General features: G+C 55.6%; 4 protein-coding genes across 6 annotated transcripts; 2 read left to right on the top strand and 2 right to left on the bottom strand.

Moving 5' to 3' along the window:
* Window positions 1-78: 78 nt before the first annotated feature.
* Window positions 79-4,435, top strand: WDR83 (WD repeat domain 83). Its single transcript, XM_061422009.1, has 9 exons — window positions 79-434; window positions 516-636; window positions 721-826; window positions 1,090-1,138; window positions 1,221-1,347; window positions 2,684-2,751; window positions 2,842-2,950; window positions 3,035-3,149; window positions 4,133-4,435. Exons 1-9 carry the CDS (start codon window positions 332-334, stop codon window positions 4,280-4,282), a joined length of 948 nt encoding a protein of 315 aa, XP_061277993.1. The 5' UTR covers window positions 79-331; the 3' UTR covers window positions 4,283-4,435.
* Window positions 4,327-8,119, bottom strand: DHPS (deoxyhypusine synthase). Of its 2 annotated transcripts, none has more exons than XM_061422007.1 (9): window positions 7,715-8,119; window positions 6,975-7,139; window positions 6,662-6,783; window positions 6,478-6,574; window positions 6,312-6,398; window positions 5,777-5,882; window positions 5,593-5,696; window positions 4,627-4,752; window positions 4,327-4,542 (listed from the first exon to the last, which is right to left on the bottom strand). In XM_061422007.1, the coding sequence occupies exons 1-9, from the start codon at window positions 7,919-7,921 to the stop codon at window positions 4,447-4,449; spliced, it is 1,110 nt and encodes a 369-aa protein (XP_061277991.1). In that variant the 5' UTR covers window positions 7,922-8,119; the 3' UTR covers window positions 4,327-4,446. The 2 variants fall into 2 exon arrangements, with proteins under 2 accessions (XP_061277991.1, XP_061277992.1); XM_061422008.1 differs by lacking the exon at window positions 7,715-8,119 and adding an exon at window positions 7,264-7,474.
* A 2,413-nt stretch (window positions 8,120-10,532) lies between these two features.
* Window positions 10,533-11,799, top strand: GNG14 (G protein subunit gamma 14). The gene is given in 3 exon segments (XM_061422011.1): window positions 10,533-11,410; window positions 11,413-11,499; window positions 11,502-11,799. Coding segments are annotated over 3 exon segments (303 nt in total). The 5' UTR covers window positions 10,533-11,310; the 3' UTR covers window positions 11,618-11,799.
* A 679-nt stretch (window positions 11,800-12,478) lies between these two features.
* Window positions 12,479-18,382, bottom strand: FBXW9 (F-box and WD repeat domain containing 9). 2 transcript variants are annotated; one of them, XM_061421999.1, is made up of 10 exons: window positions 16,921-18,382; window positions 15,661-15,800; window positions 15,454-15,582; window positions 14,159-14,271; window positions 13,982-14,073; window positions 13,501-13,649; window positions 13,298-13,411; window positions 13,078-13,167; window positions 12,925-12,990; window positions 12,479-12,851 (listed from the first exon to the last, which is right to left on the bottom strand). In XM_061421999.1, exons 1-10 carry the CDS (start codon window positions 17,327-17,329, stop codon window positions 12,777-12,779), a joined length of 1,377 nt encoding a protein of 458 aa, XP_061277983.1. In that variant the 5' UTR covers window positions 17,330-18,382; the 3' UTR covers window positions 12,479-12,776. The 2 variants fall into 2 exon arrangements, with proteins under 2 accessions (XP_061277983.1, XP_061277982.1); XM_061421998.1 differs by having other exon boundaries at window positions 12,479-12,990.
* Window positions 18,383-18,480: the final 98 nt, after the last annotated feature.

The following is an 18,480-nucleotide window of genomic DNA, read 5'->3' as shown; positions in this document are numbered from 1 at the left end:
CTTGGAAACACAGGATAGTTTTTAGAGTAACACTCTCAGCCCTCGCGCTTCCGTTCCTATCGACGGTTACCGGAACTCCCCCCAGCCAGGGGACAGAGAATTCGGAGAAGCCAAAAATGCTCCTAGAAGACCGGAAGTGGGGAAGGAAACTAGGAAGCTGGAGACAAGTTTCAGTGTTTCCAACACTATTTCCAAAGAGCCTAAATGTAGAACCCGGAAGTGAGAAGTAGGAAGTAGACTATGGAGGACAATAATAAGGTTACACCCTCCCAGGGCAAGGAATGCTTCCGTGCCGGCGCGTGTAAGGTGGCGAGGAAGGGGAAGCCGAGGGATGGCTTTCCCTGAGCCAAAACCGCGGGGCCCCGAGCTGCCGCAGAAACGGTTGAAGACGTTGGACTGCGGGCAGGGGGCGGTTCGAGCTGTGCGATTTAATGGTGAGCGCCTTGATCTTTCCGAGTCCTCCTCCCGCCTCCTAAGGTCGACGGCCCAGTAACCCCCCCCCCGGTATTCCCCAGTGGATGGCAATTACTGTCTGACTTGCGGCAGCGACAAGACCCTGAAGCTGTGGAACCCGCTGCGGGGGACGTTACTGCGGACGTACAGCGGCCACGGCTACGAGGTGCTGGATGCGGCTGGGTGAGCCGGGGGGCCAAGGCGGGATCGGGGCGCTGAGGCCAGGAACAGAAGTAGATGCTAAATATTCTGTGCTCTGCCTTCTAGCTCCTTTGATAACAGCAGTCTTTGCTCTGGAGGTGGGGACAAGGCGGTGGTGCTGTGGGATGTGGCGTCAGGGCAAGTCGTGCGGAAATTCCGGGGCCACGCGGGGGTGAGTGCAAGCAAGAAGGGGTCTCATTAAAGCAAATCTGATTCGCATGTGGGTGGTAACAGGGATCCGCTCCGCCCCCCCCCCCCCCACGCAATTACAGCGCAAGGATCCTTCCCCATGGCCCCCACTTCATCAAGCCCCATCCTTGCAGTTCCCCCCAACTCTTTGATCTCCCTTACCCTTAACCTTTTTCCCTTGCTTTAACTTGCACTGGGAACCCTGCTTTTGTCCTCATCCTCTAAGCGGCAGTTCCTGTTTCACAGAAGGTGAACACAGTGCAGTTTAATGAAGAGGCCACAGTTATCCTGTCTGGTGAGTCCAGGGCCTTGGCAGGTGGGCCCAGGAGACTGCCTCCGCCCTCTAAACCTGATCCACCTTCATGCTGGCCTTACAGGCTCTATCGATTCCACCATCCGCTGCTGGGACTGTCGCTCTCGGAAACCTGAGCCAGTACAGACACTGGACGAAGCCAGAGATGGTATATCCAGCGTGAAGGTGTCAGACCATGAGGTCCTCGCAGGGTGAGTGGGACCAGGACCTTGTCGCTCGCCAGGTGCCACCGAGGTTCACAGTTGTCTCTGTATTTAGATTAAAAAATCTACTCTCCTCATTGTGCTCATAAGGCCCTGCATGGTCTGGTCTCTGTTGTGCTCTCAGCTTTTATGTGGTTGTTGTTCAGACACTAAGTCGTGTCCAACTCTTTTTGACCCCATGCACTGTAGCACTCCAGGCTTCCCTGTCCTTCACTATCTTCTGGAGTTTGCTCAAACTCGTGTCCATTGAGTCAGTGATGCCATCCAACTATCTCATTCTCTGTCGCACCCTTCTCTTGCCCTCAATCTTTCCCAGCATCAGTGTCTTTTCCAATGAGTCGGCTCTTGGCATCAGGTGGCCAAAGGATTGCAGCTAATTTCTGTTAAATATACCACACATGCTTCCACTCTGGGATCGACATGCAATTGCCCTTTCTCCACCTGGACTGTTCTATACTACTTGGAGTGTATCTGAGCACCTCCTACAGGTCCCATTTTTAGTCAGCATACAGCAGTGAACAAGATAGAAAAACAAGGAAAACCCCTGCCTACATAGATTTGACAGTCTAGCTGCAGGAGACAATTAAAAAAAAAAAAATTCCCATGCAGGGCTGCCCAAGTGTTCCCACAACCTGAGGGAGTGCTGATCCCACCACTGGGGGTGTTTGGACTGCTTGGCCTGTCAGCCCACCCAGTTCCCACACATCCCCCCCTTGAACTGAACATGGTTGGCTCCTTTCTCAGCCTCAAGCCTCAATTCCAGTGTCACCTCCTGGGAGCTGATGCCCCTCAGTCCATGAGGTTCCACTTTGGCAGCAAGTGCTCCTGGCTTGGTAGCAGCTGTGTTCCAAGTCTCTGTACAGGGTCTGGCCCAGAGAGGGAGCTCAGTGGAAAGCAGAAACAGATGGAATGGGACTTGATTGGCCCTTGGGTCTGTGTCTTAAAGCCATTGCCTCAGAATTCCACTTTTTTTTTTTATATTTATTTTTAATTTACTTATTTGGCTGCATCGGGTCTTAGTTGCAGCATGTTGGATGTAGTTCTCTGACCAGGGATTGAACCCAGGCCCCCTGCATGGAGAACTCAGAGTCTTAGCCACTGGACCACCTAGGAAGACCCAGAATTCCACTCTTGAGTTCACGTCAGTGTGTTTTCCGTGGCCGATCCTAAGCATGACGTGGCAGTGAAGGGTACTGGGAAGGATAGGTGCTAGCCTTGCCCTCGGGCCCCTGGCCAGGTGAAGAGGATACAGGGACACCAAAGCTGGCACCCTGGACCTACAGGCCCCTGCAAGTGCTTCAGCTGTAGCCGCCCTGTCTTGCAGTTCCGTAGATGGCCGGGTGAGGCGCTATGACCTGAGGATGGGGCAGCTCTTCTCAGACTACGTGGGCAGTGAGTGTGGCTGGTGCTGGGGGGCAGGCAGGGAAGGTGGGGACAGCCCAGGGGACCCAGCCTGACATGCCTGCCCTCCCCTGCCCCCAGGCCCCATCACCTGCATCTGCTTCAGCCGGGATGGCCAGTGCACCCTGGTGTCCAGCCTAGACTCTACCTTGCGGCTTCTGGACAAGGACACAGGGGAGCTGCTGGGCGAGTGAGTCCTCAGGAGCGTGGGGCCCCTCCCCCACCCCCAGTGAAGCCCGCCCCTAACACCCGCTCTGACTCCACTCACCCCCAGGTACACGGGCCATAAGAACAAGGAGTATAAGCTGGACTGCTGCCTGAGCGAGCGCGATACACATGTGGTCAGCTGTTCTGAGGACGGGAAGGTGTTCTTCTGGGACCTGGTGGAAGTGAGCCTCCCCACCCCCACTCCACGCTGGGGTGCCTGCCTTGTCCTTACCTGAGTCACTCTCAGGCCTGAAGGGGGGGTGGTGTTCTGTTAGAACTGGGGGCTAGAAGGAATGAGAGAATGAAGAAAGAAGGGCAGTCCTGGCAAAGAGCACAGCACATGCCAAAGCTTGGAGGTGTGGCGCCCATGTATCGGTCAGGAAATGGAAGTGCTGTGGATGGCAGTGGTGGCAGCAGGATCCAGGTCAGGTGGGGCCACTGGGACTGACCCTCGGGGAGGGAGGGTGGTGATGGCATCTCACCCCAGGTGAGATGGGGCTGTAGTTGTTCAGGAAATCGGAGCCACGTTTGAGCATCTCTGTGATTTCCCCCCGTGAGCCCTGTGAGCTCTGTCCTGATGTGTCTCAGCCTGGTGGGGACGTCAGAATGGGAACTGACCAGCTAGACTTCATGGGGTCAGGGCTGGGGCTTGGCTACAGAAGCCCCTTAGAGGATGAAGGAACTGGAGGGCCCTGGAGAGTTGAGGAGCCAGCTCTCCCTTTGAGAACTCAGAAGGCACCAAGGTTTTGCCTACGTCTCGAGGGTCCAGTAGACTGGCAGTCATCCTGCAAGGGAGGGCACGTGAAAGGACATTTTGCAGGTGGAGAGAAGAACCCAATATGTTGAGACTTGACTGCAGGGTAATAAAAGGAGGGAGCATTGAGGCTCTCAGGTGGGCTGGTGGAGCCCAGATGGCAATCTCTGGGCACAGTCTAAAGGCAGAGCCAAGAGGATTGACTGACAAAAGGACTTGAGATGTACGAGGAAGATCCAAGGTGTCTGACCTGAGCACCTGGAAGGACAACTGACTGATGGGCTCAGTTTGGGACTGATTAAGTTTGCAATGTCTGGGAAGCAATTAGAAGCATTATAATGGAAACCAGGGGAGAGGCGGCCAGGAGGAGGGAGACACACTGATGACCACTGCCCACCCCTCGCTCCACAGGGTGCCCTGGCGCTGGCCCTGCCTGTAGGTCCTGGTGTGGTGCAATCGCTGACCTACCACCCCACAGAGCCCTGCCTGCTGACTGCCATGGGGGGCAGCATCCAGTGCTGGCGGGAGGAGACCTACGAGGCTGAAGGTGCCCCAGGCTGAAGCCAGGGGACCCACTGCCAAGGACAGAGACACAGCCTAAGGAGGACCGCTGAGATCATTTATTCTAGACATGCTGCTGACCAAGAAGTGGGGAGGGGCTGGGTCTGCAAACTAATAAATAGAGGAGGGGGGTGAGGCCTCCCTGGGGCTGCACCGTCCAGTGTTCAGTCCTCATTCTTCTCGGGCGTGAAGGCATCTACCTTCTGGGCAAAGGTTTCAGCCACAAGCAGCGGGAAGACCAAGGAGGCATCAGCATAGACCTATGGAGGGAACCCAGGTGAGCCAGAGGATCCACAGCTGCAGCCTAGGAGACCCTGTGCTCCAGCTGGCTGGCCGACCCTCACCTTGACAGGCTGTGCATCCATCCGGATCTTGCCCCATGAGACAGCTTCATCTGGCCGGGCGCCTGAGTCAGAGCCATCAAACTCCTGGGCAGTGTTGATGTAGACGGCATAGTCAGCGCCATTCCGCTGTGGGAGGGACAGGATGGGCTGGTCAGCCAGACAGACTCCAGGGCAGGACACTAGCTAAAGGCACAGGGATGTGTCCCAGATAAAGGAAGCCCTTGGTGGCCTTCACTCCAAGGGAAGGGCTCCATGTCAATAACTGGGCCAAGTGGGAGTGTCATGGGATGCTGGGCAGTGGGCGGCTTTGCTCCAGACTCACCTAGGTAGCAAGAGCCCACCCACATCTGCCACCAACTCTAGAGAAGACTTCCACACCTCTTCCCTCTCTATGGTCCCCACCCCAGTCCCACTGTTTGTTCCCCACACAGCAGCCAGAAGGTGCCTATGAGCACCTGAGTGGCCCTCAAGGCCTCGCACTTTGTGGCTGTCACCTCTGGCCTCACCTCCTCTCACTCTCCCCTTCACTGGCCTCCAAGATGTGCCTACATCAGGCACCTCAGAACCTTTGCACTGGCCAGTCCTGCCAGAAACTCATCTCATGCCCACTCCTTAAGTTAACCACATGGTTCATGGGAGCAGCCCCTGAAAAACCTCTGCTCACAGGTCACACTTCCCAGGAAGTGTTCCCTTTTCTGAATAGCATGCCTTTCTCCTGCCCTCTCATCGTCATCCCTGATTCTTCTTTGTAACCAATACTGCCACCTGATGTACATGTCACCTTGTCACTGGTTTGCTGTTCATCTCCCCACTAGAACATCAGTTCCAGGAGGGCAGGTATCTTGGCTTGTCTAGTCCACAACTGTTTCCCAGCACATGGCATGGGCCTAGTACACAGGCCTGTCTGCACAGCAGGCACGAGTACCACCCCCCACTAGGGGCCACACAGTCTGCATCCCTGCTCACCATGAGGTTGGCATTGGCGATGTGGTGCTTGACCATGCCACCACCCAGGATGATCATCCCCGTACGCTTGGCGAAGATGGCCTGTGTGTTGATGAGCTTGAGGTCTGGGGGAGAGGGCTGAGTCAGGCCACCGCAGGCCCAGGCAGCCCTCCTCCCTTGCTCCTCTGCAGCCCCAACATCTTACCCTCAACAATGTCCAGGACCAGACCTGGGTTCTTATAGGAGTGGAAGAAGATCATGTCACCCAGCGAGCCATCTGTGAGTGCCGGGCTCAACACAGGAATATGGTTCTAGGAAAGAGCAAGACAGGAGGGGGGCCGGATCTAAGCCCTGTAGGTGCAGCCTGCAGGTGTTTCCTCTCTGCCTGATTCTGGGCAGGGAGCTTAACTTCACTTGGGCCTGGCACATGAAGAATGGTAGTTCTTGTTTTTCTGATTGCTGGACCCCAGAGCCTCTGAGGAGCATGGGGCCTTCCAAGAGTCCCCATGGGAGCTGCTAAGTATTGCCCAACTGCTTCCCAGCAGTCTAGGAGTAGAGCCAGAATGCCAGATCCACAGTCAATAGCTGTGGGACCTCAGACAAACTGCCTAACTTCTCTGTTTCTGAGGCTCCTTATGTAGGAGCAGGGATGAGGAGACTAGTACCAACTACCCAGGTGGCTGTGAAAATGAAACAACACATGCCAAAGCCTGGCATTTTTGCCCCCGCCGGTCCCTCACCTTCTGGGCCCAGTAATACACGGACTCTGGGTTGTTTATCTCCTTGCCAAGCCGGGCGATCATCTTGGAAGGTGTCCACTTCACACCCTAGGAGGAGACATTGGCTTCAGGCAGCAGCGCCTCCCCTGACGCACCCTCCCCCAGCCCCAGGTTGCTCCAGCCTCACCTCTGTGTTCTGCTCCAGCACCATCTGGTCCAGAATGGGCATCAACCAGTCCTCAAACTTGCAGTAATTGTCATTGGGCACCAGCAAGTTTCCAATCCTGGGGACAGAAGGTGGATGGGCATCAGGGCCCAGGACCCTCAGCCTGCCTCCCTTACTCAGCACCGCTCAGCCCCCACCCACCCACCTGTTGATCCCGTTCTCACGTAGCTCCTTCCCCCTGAGGCTGAACTCGCCCAGGTATGTGGGCGCCAAGCACTTGATGAAATCCTCCTCCACACCCCCAGCTGTGGTCACCAAGACGTCCACCTGCAGCCACAAGGCAGTGAAGTTATCCCAAGCAGAACTCCTAACTCCCAACTCTCATCCATTGACCCCTGTGGGGAGCTCTGCTGCAAAACAAAACTGACCCATATCTTCCTGTCTCACTTAAATGACCAGTAACCTTATTGCCCATTAAGACCCAGAGAGCCCAAGGCCACACCCCCACCAGGTCCCACCATGTTGTGCTGCACGAGGTAACGGATAGTCTCACGGATGCCTGAACTGATGAGGTTGGATGTGTAGCCCAGAAAAATGGTGCAGCCGGTGAGTGGGCGTCGGCTCTGGGTCAAGTCTGCATGTTGGTCTTCATCCTCGGATAGCGGCTCGAGTTTCTTCTCTATCTAGGTAAGGGCAGAGTTGAATTAACCTCTGGCCCCAAATTCCACCCCAAGGACCCGCGGCGGGTTTTGGTGTCAGACTCCCCGCCCAGGCTCTGACCACTCAGGGACAGAGAAACACTTCTACCTGGTACAGGGGAAGGAACACCCCTGTGTAGGCTCCGCCCTGTTCACAGCCCAAGTCTCAGGTCACATGCTTAGGCTTTGCCCCTTTTCAGGAATCCGAGAGCATCACTTTTTCAGGCCCGACCCCTCTCCCCACCGGGAAAAGCAAACCCAAGCTCAGGTCCGGGCGGGTGTAAGGGTCCACCTCCAATTCCTGGCTCAAATGCACTCTCTAGCCCAGGCTCCGCCCCTTCCATAATACTTTCACCTGTTACCAATAACGCCCGCTCCCCGCCCCCGCCCCGCCCCAGAATCAGTCCCAACCACTCCCCAGCACAAAACTCCCGGGCCCCATACTCTCTCCCACTATTGGACGAAGAACACACCTCCCAGAGAAGTCCCGCCCCCAGCTACCGCAGGGTGCTACTGGAGGCCACGCCCCCTCAACCCAGGAAGCCTCACCCAGGCCTCACCATGGCGTTGACTTGCTGTACCGCGCGCCCGAAGTTGGTGGCTTGGAAACCAGTGGTGCTGAAAGCCTCTAGCAGTGCGCGATAGTCCACGCCACGGTTGAAGTCGTAGCCCCGCACCTGCGCGGTCTCGAACGGCAGTGCCGAACTGTGCTTCAGCACGGCGGCCAGTGCCGCCGCGGGCACCTCCCTCTCCTGGGGACCCTCCATTGTCCTGCAGCTGCACTCTCAAGTCAGAGCCGCCCCAGGCCAGCCCTCTGGCAGCCTCGAACTGCTCTAGGCCCCGGCACGCACTTCAGTAGGAGATTCAAGGCCTGGGGAAAACTTGGGGAGGGCCGGAAGATGTTTAATCACATGACCCGCTGCGCCCGGAATCAAGGGTGCGGCCATCTTGTCTTGTACAGTCCGTAATACGGAAGCCGCGGGGAGCCATTATTTATATTCCGTATGTTCCCAGCCGCCGATTAATGATTTTTACTTTTACTGCCGCCTGCTGGAAACCCACCGCGTTGCGTGGAGCGTACCGGTTCGTGTCTACCCTCTCAGAGAGAGAATGGTTTCTCAGACGTTGCCGTTAGACGGAATTCGAATCACCAGGAGGTATCAGACAGTTTCTGCCTCGGAGAGTCTCTCGTCAAATTGGAACAGTGATCGCTGTTCGTGTCTTGCAAGTCTCCTGAGCCTCCATATGCAGCATAACCCCTGGTCTTCTGTCTCTGGCAGCTGAGCTGCCATATCCTCTTTGAAGTCTTCCTTGACTTTCCTCTGGGTCAGGGATCTCCTGTGGGACCCAGGGCTGATATCTCTTTCCCTCTAGCGAGCCTGTGAGATGCTAGAGGGTAGGGGTCTATGATCTTATGGGTCCTCCTAACCATGCATAGGGTTTAGTCCAGTGAGACCCCTGTAATCACTCACTCTACAATTTATGGAGTCTGCACTATATACTGTGTGCTTCCCTGGTGGCTCAGTGGTAAAGAATTCATCTGCCAATGCAGGAGACACGGGTTTGACACCTGGGTCGGAAAGATGCCACATGCCTCCGAGCAACTAAGCCCATGTGCCACAATATTGAGCCTGGGAGCCACAACTACTGAAACCCACGTGCCCTAGAGCCCATGCTTTGCAAGAAGCCACCAAAATGAGAAGCCTCCACACCACAATGAAGAGTACCCAGAGACCGGGTAGCAATGAGGTAGAAATATTCCAGCACTGCCAAAAATAATAAATAATTTTTTAAAGAAAAACCCTCTTATTGTGGCTTCCCAGTAAGAGTAATACTCGGGCTCTTCCCTGTGGCCTAAGAAGGCACTGACTTGCCTACCCTCATCCCCTACCACTTGGCCGCACTCACTTTTCTCCAGCTCCACTAACCTGACTGTTCTAGAGCCCAATAAGCTCTTTGCTGACCAAGGGGCAATGCACTTGCTGCTCTCTCTGCCTGGAACACCTGCTTCCCCAGCTCCTCCTCCTCTGGGCCTCAATCCAAATGTCACCTCCTCCAAGAGGCCTGCCCTGACCACCTGCTCTTGCTCTTACCTTGCTTTTGTTTTTCACAGTGCAGGATATATTCTGTTTGCTGCTGTTCATCCCTCCCTGCCATCCAGCTCTGTGAAGGCAGGATCATGTCTGGTTTCACTGCTATTCTTTTCAGTCTGTGCAGTGCTGGGCACACATTGGGATCTCAGCAAAAATGGATGAAACACACACAAAGACGTCAAGGTGATCCATGAAGAATGAAGGAGGGATTGAAAAGGATTCAGAGAGGACAGTAGGTGCCAGACCAGGCAGGGCCCTGTGGGCTGTAGTAAGGAGGGTGGGTTTTATTCTCAGGGGCTGAGAAACCATAGGAGAGTTTTTAAAATGAAAAACTGATTTATTTTCTCCAATTTATAAAACTGTGGTAGAATACACATAACATGAAATTAACATTGTAACCTTTTTTTTTTTTTTTTTAAGAAAGAAAGCTCTGTAGTCTGTCTCTTCTTTAAAAGATACTTATTTGACTGCACTGGGTCTTGCTTGCAACATGTTGTATCTTTAGTCATGGCAGGAGGGATCTAGTTCCCTGGGATTGAACCCAGGCCCCCTGCATTGGGAATGTGGAGTCTTAGCCACTGGACCACAGGGAAGTCCCCCACTGTAACCATGTTTAAGTCCACAGTTCAGAAGCATTAAGTACCTTTACATTGTTATACAACCATCACCTCCTTCATCTTAAGAACTCTTTCATCTTCCCAAACTGAAACTTTGTACCCATTAAACACAACTCCCCATCCCCCTTTTTCCTCAGCAACTGGCATTCTGCTTTCTGGGATTTGACTACTCCTACCTCACATAAGGGGAATCATGTATTAGCTGTCATTTTGTGACTGGCTTATCTCACTTAGCAGAATGTCCTCAAGTTTCATCCATGTTGTAATGTGATTTAACAGATCCCACTGACTTACTGGAGTAGAATGGGGTCAGGCTGTGCAGGGCAGGGGAGACCAGGCAACTGCACTGGTCCAGGCAAACTGAGATGGGGGGGCAGGACCCCAATGCTACCAACAGAGTGGGGAGAAGTGACCAGTCTGACAACCTAATTTGAAAGTTCATCTATAAACTGCACGGTGAGCTCTGTTCAATACTCTGTAATGACCTATATGGGAAGAGAATATTAAAAAAAAAAAAAACTGGATATATGTTTATGTATAACTGATTCACTTTGCTGCGCAGAAACTGACCCAGCATTGTAAATCAACTATTCCAATAAAAAATTATTAATTAAAAACAAAGAAAGTTGTTCTGACGGCTCTTGATGAAGGATTAAATGTAGGAATACTGGAAGAAAGGAAGAAAGGAGTTAAAGATTGGAACCAGGGCCGTTGGGTGGATGGTGGTGAATTTGGGGGATGGAGGTTTGGGGTTGGGGGAGAGGATCCAGAGTCCAACTTTGGCCAGGTTAGGTGAGAGACAACTGAGAGGTGGGGGTGATGGACCGAGGAGGGAGGAGGGTCCTCATGCGGGTCAGAGGTCAGGGAAGGGGCTGGGACACAGGGGAAGCCATCAGTATAAGTGAGTGAATTGAGTCATCTGTGGATAAGGGCCCTGGGTCATGAGTATAGACAGACACAGGAGAGGCAGGGCTGCACCTGAACCAGGGTTCATGCTGTGCCTCCTCACGTCAGAGGAGGAGCCAGTTAGCAGGGGATCAAGCAGATCTGTGAGAGCCCGGGGCTCCTACACTCCCCCAGTAAAGGTGACACATGACAGAGCAGCCACTGGGCCTCCTGGGGCAGGGACCCCTTTGGCCTCAGCAGCTGCTGTTGCCGCTGGTGACATTTCACTCCGTGAATGTCCTGGCTTCAAAGTCTCTGCAGGCATTGTGGGGGGTTGGGGGGGTGTTGGAGAGGCTGGGCTGGGGGAGGGCTCCAGAGTGGGGCCGCAGGAGGAGGACCGAACAGCCAGGAGTCAGCCGGAGTCTTCAGTTGAGGTACATGGTCCTGATGGGTTGGGGAGCAGCCACCCCCATGCCTCAGGCACCAGGGACATAGGAGGAGGCAGGAGCTTGGGGTTTGGGGTGCAGCCTGCTGCCTGTGGCTCTGCTCACCCTCCCTCAGATGTCCAGCAAGGTGACCATTGGCAGTGACATTGGGCAAGCCCGCCGGGCCGTGGAGCAGCTGCGGATGGAGGCAGGCATTGACCGCGTGAAGGTGAGGACCAGGGTGAGGCGGGCGCATCTGAGAGAGCAGGGCAGGTGGACGGCCCAGCCCAGGTCGGGCTAACCGGGCTGGTCTGCAGGTATCCAAGGCAGCTACCGACCTGCTGCAGTTCTGCACAGAGCAGGCCAAGAGCGACCCCTTTCTCGTGGGCATCCCAGCCGCCACCAACCCCTTCAAGGAGAAGAAGCCCTGCGCCATCCTGTGAACCCTGCAGCCCGGACCGCCCAGGGGGCCTCAATAAAGATGAAGTGAGTGCTCCTCAGGGCATGGCTTGGCCAAGCTTCCGTGGTGGACTTTGGGTTTGTAGGGACCAGGTGTGGGGTGTGCCTGGCCCAGCCTCCCTCCTCGCCCACGCCAGGGTCACGGCCACAGAAGCACACCCTGGACCCTGAATAGAGGAGCATGCCCCTCCCTCACCTACCCCTTCCCTGACTGCCCCCCTCCCCACGGCCCAGGGGGTAGCATTAGCAGATGCCCGGTCCCTCTGCCCAAACACCCAGGGTTAGAGTCCCGATCTATGTATCAGTGCGTGTCACACACACACACACACACACACACAGTTCACACACGCAGATACCATCATACAGACAAGTGCCACTTCTCAAGTGTCTCCCTCCCCCTCACAGAAAGCACAGGAGACGCAGTCTCGATCCCTGGGTTGGGAAGATCCCCTGAAGAAGGAAATGGCAACCCACTCCAGTATTCTTGCCTGGAAATCCCATAGACAGAGGAGCCTGGAGGGCTACAGTCCATGGGGTCACAAACAGTCGGACATGACTGAGCAACTAAACAACAACAGCAAACCGCATATACAGCCTGACTGGCCTCCCTGGGGACATTCGGGCACACAGGATCCCTGAAATGCACCCGGGCAGGCGCAGGCGCACCCAGAACCTGCCCCCCCGCCCACCCCCCCCCCCCCCGCCACAAACGCACACACAGCAGTGGCTGTCGTCCAGGCTTTCAGGCCCCATCTCACAGACACACACCCACCCCTGGTACCCTGGCCCCAAGCAGGGAGGGACAGAGCCCTCAGGTGACACCAGGCTCACACTCCAGGCCGGAGCACCAGTACAGCAGGTTTATTTCTTTGCTCTCAAGGCAGAGCCTGCATCCAAATCATAACAAAAACAGGGCCCGAGGGTGGGGACCAGCCCCCTTGGGTGGGCCGGAACACAAAGCTCACCTCCCCTGGCGTGGGGCCCAGCCCAGGGACCCCACATGGCCATGGCCAGGACCCCTTGTGCCATAGGCTTGTGGGGCAGGGCAGAGGCAGCACCAGCATGGGGGAAGGTCCCCGCCCCCGAGAACAGAGGTCATGGCCCCGCCTGCCGGTAGGCAGACCCACATCCACATCCACCTGCTCAGGCCTGCAGCCTCCAGACCTCCAGTGACAGGCCCCCAGAGGCAGCCACCACCAGGTTGCCCTCGGCACAAATCTGTGAGGACAGGGACAGGAGGAGTCAGGGGTGCTCTCGGTGGGCGGGGGCGGCGCGTGGGACAGGGCCTTACCCCATTCAGCACATTGTGATGGCTTCGAGTGCAGATGGTCCTTGGTGGGTCTGTGGGCACGTGTACCTGGTGAGGGGCAGTGGGCAAAGGTCATGGGACGTGTCCCCAACAGTTGAGGGTGGGTAGAGAAGAGGCACTGTCCTGGGCCCTCACCCGGATGGTCTTGTCGGTGGACGTGGTGTACAAGGCCCCCAGGGAGTGCTTGATCCCCGTGATCTGAGACCTGTGGCCCACATCAAAGGACTGGGGGAGGGAGGGACAGGTGACACTCAGGTGTGGCTCTCCCTAGGCCAGTGCCCCACTGCCCCCCAGGGGTTAAGAGGCGGGGAGGCAGCCCAGGGAGAGTCGGGCAGGGGCGAGGGCCTCGGCAGACCCGGACAAGCTGGAAGCAGCCACTGCGGTTGGCAAAGACGTGCAGTAGGCCCTGGTTATCGCCAGCCCAGAGCTGAGGTTCCTGGTAGGACATGCAGAGCAGGTAGGAGTCCAGCTGCAGGAGGGACGGAGATGGAGTGGCTCAGGCCAGTCCAGGCCACTCCACACAGCCCCGGCCCCCTGGGCCCCCGGGGGATGGCCCACCTGCAGCCGCTGCAGGACACTGTTGGCCCGGCGGTCAAACACCACGAGCGTGTGGTCCTCGCTGCCTGAGATGATGTGCCGGTCGTCTGCCAGCAGTGCCAGCACGGCGCTGGAGTGCAGCCGCCGGCTCTTCAGCAGGGCTGGGCCAACTTTGCAGGTGAGGGGCCAGGGAGGAAAGCAACATCAGAGCCCCCTTGGAGGCCCCCCTGGACCCCGGATCTCCATCCTCCGTGGCTTCCTCTGGGGGCCTTCCAGTCCATCACCCCATCCCACGTGGAGACAGGGCTTCCTCTGCCCCTAGTATCCGCACGCAGCAGTCACCCTGTGGCCCCCAGCACAACACAGGCCACTTGGAGTGGCCAGCCTCTGGTTGTGTGATTGTTACCCAAGTCAGACTGTGAGGACCAAGTGTTTCTTTTCCCAAAATGACCCTGGAGACCCCAGGCAGCCCTGCTCTCCCCACCTAGGCCCCAGGGCCCACCTCTGGGATCGTAGACGGTCACCTTCTTGTCATAGGTGCCGGTCACCAGGATATCTGGCCGGTAGGACAGGCACAGAACAGCTGCCTTGCCCCTGGGGACACACAGACCACAGAGCTGGGGAAGGGGCCGGACAGAGCACTGCCCACCCAGGCCCTCCTGCCCAGGTCCCCTCACACTTTATCTCGCCAAACTGCTGCCCGTCAGCCGCCATGTCCCAGAGCTTCACTGTGCTGTCCCAGGAACCGGAGCACACTCGGTGGTCCAGCGCTGCCAGTGACCACACCCAGCCCTGTGGGACCAGACCCATGTCCTGTGATCTTCCCCATTTCACAGAACCCAGAGTGAGTCAGCATGAGGAGAGATTAGAGCTCAGGTCTGCGGGTCTGACTTCAGAACCGAAAGACCTGCACGTTGTTGCTGTGGTTTACTTGCTAAATCATGTCCGACTCTTTGGAATCCCATGGACTGTAGCCTACCGGGCTTCTCTGTCCATGGAATTATCCAGGCAAGAATACTGAATGGATTGCCATTCTTTCTCCAGAGGAACTTCCAGACCCAGGGATCGAACTCATGGCTCCTGCATTGCAGGCAGATTCTTTACTGCTGAGCTACCAGGGAAGCCCAAAACATGTACACCCCCACCTAATAATGTTCCTAAATCAAGTACTGCAGAGCCTTAGCACCAGCACAGGTTGAGGCCACATGACAATGTGATTAAGAATAGGACCTCCACAGAAATTCTGTGGTGGTCCAATGTCTAAGGCTCCAATGCAGGCGGCCTGGGTTTGATCCCTGGTCAGGGAACTAGATTCCACGTATCTGTAAACCCGACATCTGAGCACCTACTCTATATGAGCCTGAGTGAAGCTCTTAATGCATAGTCACCTCATTCAACCTCATCCTAATTGACACTGGACAGAAGCAGTAAGTGAGGCCCAGAGAAGTCATATATGAGTTTGACTTTACCCAAAGTCACACAAACAATAGCAGACCAAGATTGAAATCTATGAGGTCTGGAACTTTCCTGGGGGCACAGTGGATAGAAATCCACCTACAAATGCAAGGGACACAGGTTCAATTCCTGGTCTGGGAAGATTCCACATGTCAAGAAGCAACTAAACCCATGCACCACAACTACTGAAGCCCATGCGCCCTAAAGTCTCACACTGCAACTACTGAGCCCATGTGCTGCAATTACTAAATAAACCTGCTCTCACCTAGAGCCTGTGCCTCGCAACAAGAGAAGCCACCGCAGTGAGAAGCCTGAGCACTTCAACAAAGAGTAGCCCCGGCTCGCCACAACTAGAAGAAGCCAGAGTGCAGCAATGAAGACCCAGCATAACCAAAAAAATTAATAAAAATTAAAAAAAAATAAATCAATGAGCTCTGGTGCCAAAACCCATGCCCTCAGCCACAGTAGCCTGCCCAGGCCTCCTAGCTCCTACCTTTGCCTGATCTCCTATCCCCTCACCTTGTGAGTGCTGTTCTTCTGGGTCCCCAGGGTCTTGACCAGAACCCTGCTGGGCTCCACCCCCAGCTGCTGCAGGTCCCACAGGTTGACATTGCGATCTCGGGAGCCAGACAGGCAGAGTGTCCCACCCTGGGAGAGGAGTGAGGTGGTGTGGTAGGGGTCACCCTGGCCCCCCACTGCCAGGCCCTCCACCAACCCCTGTCTCACCTGAAGCAGCAGCACCGAGTCAATGGAAGCAAAGTGCCCATCGGCTAGGCAGAAGTACTCAGCCCTGCGCCCATCATCTGCCCAACGCGACAGGTGCTGCTCCAACTCAATGCAGGCCGTCGGCCAGTCAAAGTCCTCCTCTGTGGGATGCAATACCAGGGTCCCCAGTGGGCAGGAACCCTGCCACCCACTCCAGCTTTCCAAGCTCACCACTGGCTTCTGGGGAGCAGAAGACTTGGAGAGAATCCCACTTGGATCCCTTACCCCACCCAAGGAAGCCCAGGCTCTAGCTTTGGGACCACCAGCCCACCCACCTGCCATGCAGGTCTAAGGCTGCTCCTTACCGTTTCCAGATATTGGGTAACTGAAGCCCCAGGATCACCTTCCCAGGCCTCATTCTCCAACCTCAGGATGTTAAAGTCCTGCCTCACCCCTGGCTGTGGTCCAACCTCAGCTTCACCCTCCCTACCCCTTTGGCTGGGCACAAGAGTTAGGACTACATAACTAACCCTTCTTGTTTTGGCCACCTGAACCAGACTCATGGAAGTGTTCCCCAAAATCAGTATCCCAAACCTGGGACCCTTGTCAAGGAGCAGAACCCAAGCCCTTGACCCAAACATCTATATTTTAATCAAGCTGTTCAGTAAAGTCCCATCAATTCAAGACCAGCAGGCTGCATTATCCTCTAGGGACCAAAGACTTTGGTGGCAGAAGGAATGACCACCAGCCCTTGTCTGAGATCACAGGTTAGACCCTGAACTTGAGGATCTGTGACTGCTGGTATCAGAGATCCCAACCTCTAAACCATAGCTTAGGTTCAAGGGTTGTAGGCTCTGGACCTGTGTCCATGTCTCACCCTCACCTAGGCCAAGACTCTAGGGGTAAGGGACTTTTACATTACCAGTTGCTGCCTTAGCATCTACACCCAGAACCTGGGGATTCTTGGTCTTACTTTGAGCACCAAGCAGCCTGACAGCCTGAGACTTTAAGTCGCTGTAGCAACCCCCGGCCTGAGAATCATTGGATCTTGAGTTCAGGGACCCCAGTTATCCAGGTAGATTTCTATAGCCTCAGGATCCCAAGTATCTGCCTCATGGTTCACCCAGAGGTCAGGAGCTTTGGTACTACCAGTAACTACCTCAGCCACCCTGAACCAGGACAGCCAGGGAGTTTTCTCCAGTGGGTGTGCTCATGACACCCTAGACCCCTTCCCCCTCGCCCCAGGCCTGACTTGGGCAGGCGACCCCCGGGCGCGCGCACCTTCCACCACTGGGTAGGGAGCCCGTACGCGGCGCTGCGCGCGTAGCCTCCAGGTGACACGGTCACGCACGAGGTCGCGCAGCGCGTGGCAAACGCGTGGCAGGACATGGAGCACGAGGCGCGCGTCGAGGTAGGCGCAGATCTCGAGCAGCAGCTCCGGGGGTAGGCTCAGCAGGCCCGGAACTGCCACAGTCGGGCCCTTGGACGCGGCCCGCGGTTCCAGAGAGCCAAAGGACACCGTGGGCGCGGGCAAAGGAGGGGCGCGCGGGGGTGCCAGCCCGAGTTTTGGAGGACTGAGCACGCGGGCCACGTAAGCCTCGGCCTGCGCGTCGGGGTCAGGCTCCAGCTCCGGGTCCGAGTCATCGTCCCAGGCGTGGGGATCGTCGCGCGGCCCTGGAGGCAGCTCCATGGCGACCGGGTGGGCGCGGCTGGCCCTGCTCTGTCAGACTCAGAGCCCGCGTCCTGTCTCCTAGGCAGCACGAGGGCACTTCCGGCGCTGCCTGATGACGTTAGGCGCCAGCCGGAACCAAGCAACCCGCGTGGAAACTGGCCGCGTGCTGGATGCGGGCTCCTCGGAAAGGTCTAGTTCTTAAGCTGCGTCGACCTTGGACTGGAAAAATCCCGATTTCTGGTTCCTGCGTTTATTAAACTAGAATGTCTGATGTTGCTGATGCAAAGGGCCATTGGACTCTGGTTTGAAAAACACGGCCCTAAAGCACTTCTCACAGACACGGAACCTAAGAAAGAAATTTCTTTTCCTGGTTCGAAGTCTAGGCATGCCAGTGATTCCTGTCTTTTCTTAGCGACCCAGAAACACACTGCAGAGCCCTCGGTGAAAGTTAAACAAATTCTAAGCAGCACTAGCCCGTTCCCTCTTCTGATATCCACGTGGCTCTTTGCTCAATCACCTTAGCAGAGTACCCTAAGTACCCAGAGTACTGTAAGACTGGTCATTTTCCAAAACGTACTTTCTCCCCTCCCTCCACTGTATTTTTCTCTATGGGACATACCACTGTTTCACTGGTTAGCTTTATTTTTTCTCACTAAAATGCACACACTTAAATGAAAATTGGTTGTGTCAGCATTTAAAAATTTCTTCCAGGTTGATGCAGGTGATCGTTGGGTTGTACAGAGGTTGCAAGATTTTATCCTGAGGCCTCTGCATACCCAGATAAGAGATTTTTTATTTGCCTTTAACTGTTGTGCATGTTTTCCTGGGTCCCACGGCCTTGACGTTGGGCTGAGCATTATACAAATCCAGAGTTGTGAAACCAGCCCAAGAGTGCTGCAAGGTCTTGCTCTTTGCCACTCAGTTTAGTCTTTAGCCCATGGTGATTTTGAATCTGTGCTGTAGTGAGCTCCCAGACTGCAATTATGTCCCAGAGACGGTGTTGCATGTGCTATATTACCACATTTAATGTTTACTTTTACTTCCCCACTCCTCCAGTTATTTCCTGACCTGATTCCTGTACATCCCATTTCTAAAACTTTCCAGGCCCCCCTCTACATCTCTTCTCTACTGCCAAAACCCAAGGACACAAGAGGCCAGATGGAGACCAA

The sequence above is a fragment of the Bos javanicus genome, chromosome 7, assembly GCF_032452875.1.
Source record: "Bos javanicus breed banteng chromosome 7, ARS-OSU_banteng_1.0, whole genome shotgun sequence".
In the NCBI taxonomy this organism is placed as follows: domain Eukaryota; kingdom Metazoa; phylum Chordata; class Mammalia; order Artiodactyla; family Bovidae; genus Bos; species Bos javanicus.
The sequence above is the reverse complement of the archived record's forward strand: the minus strand, read 5'-3'. Positions and strand labels throughout refer to the sequence as shown.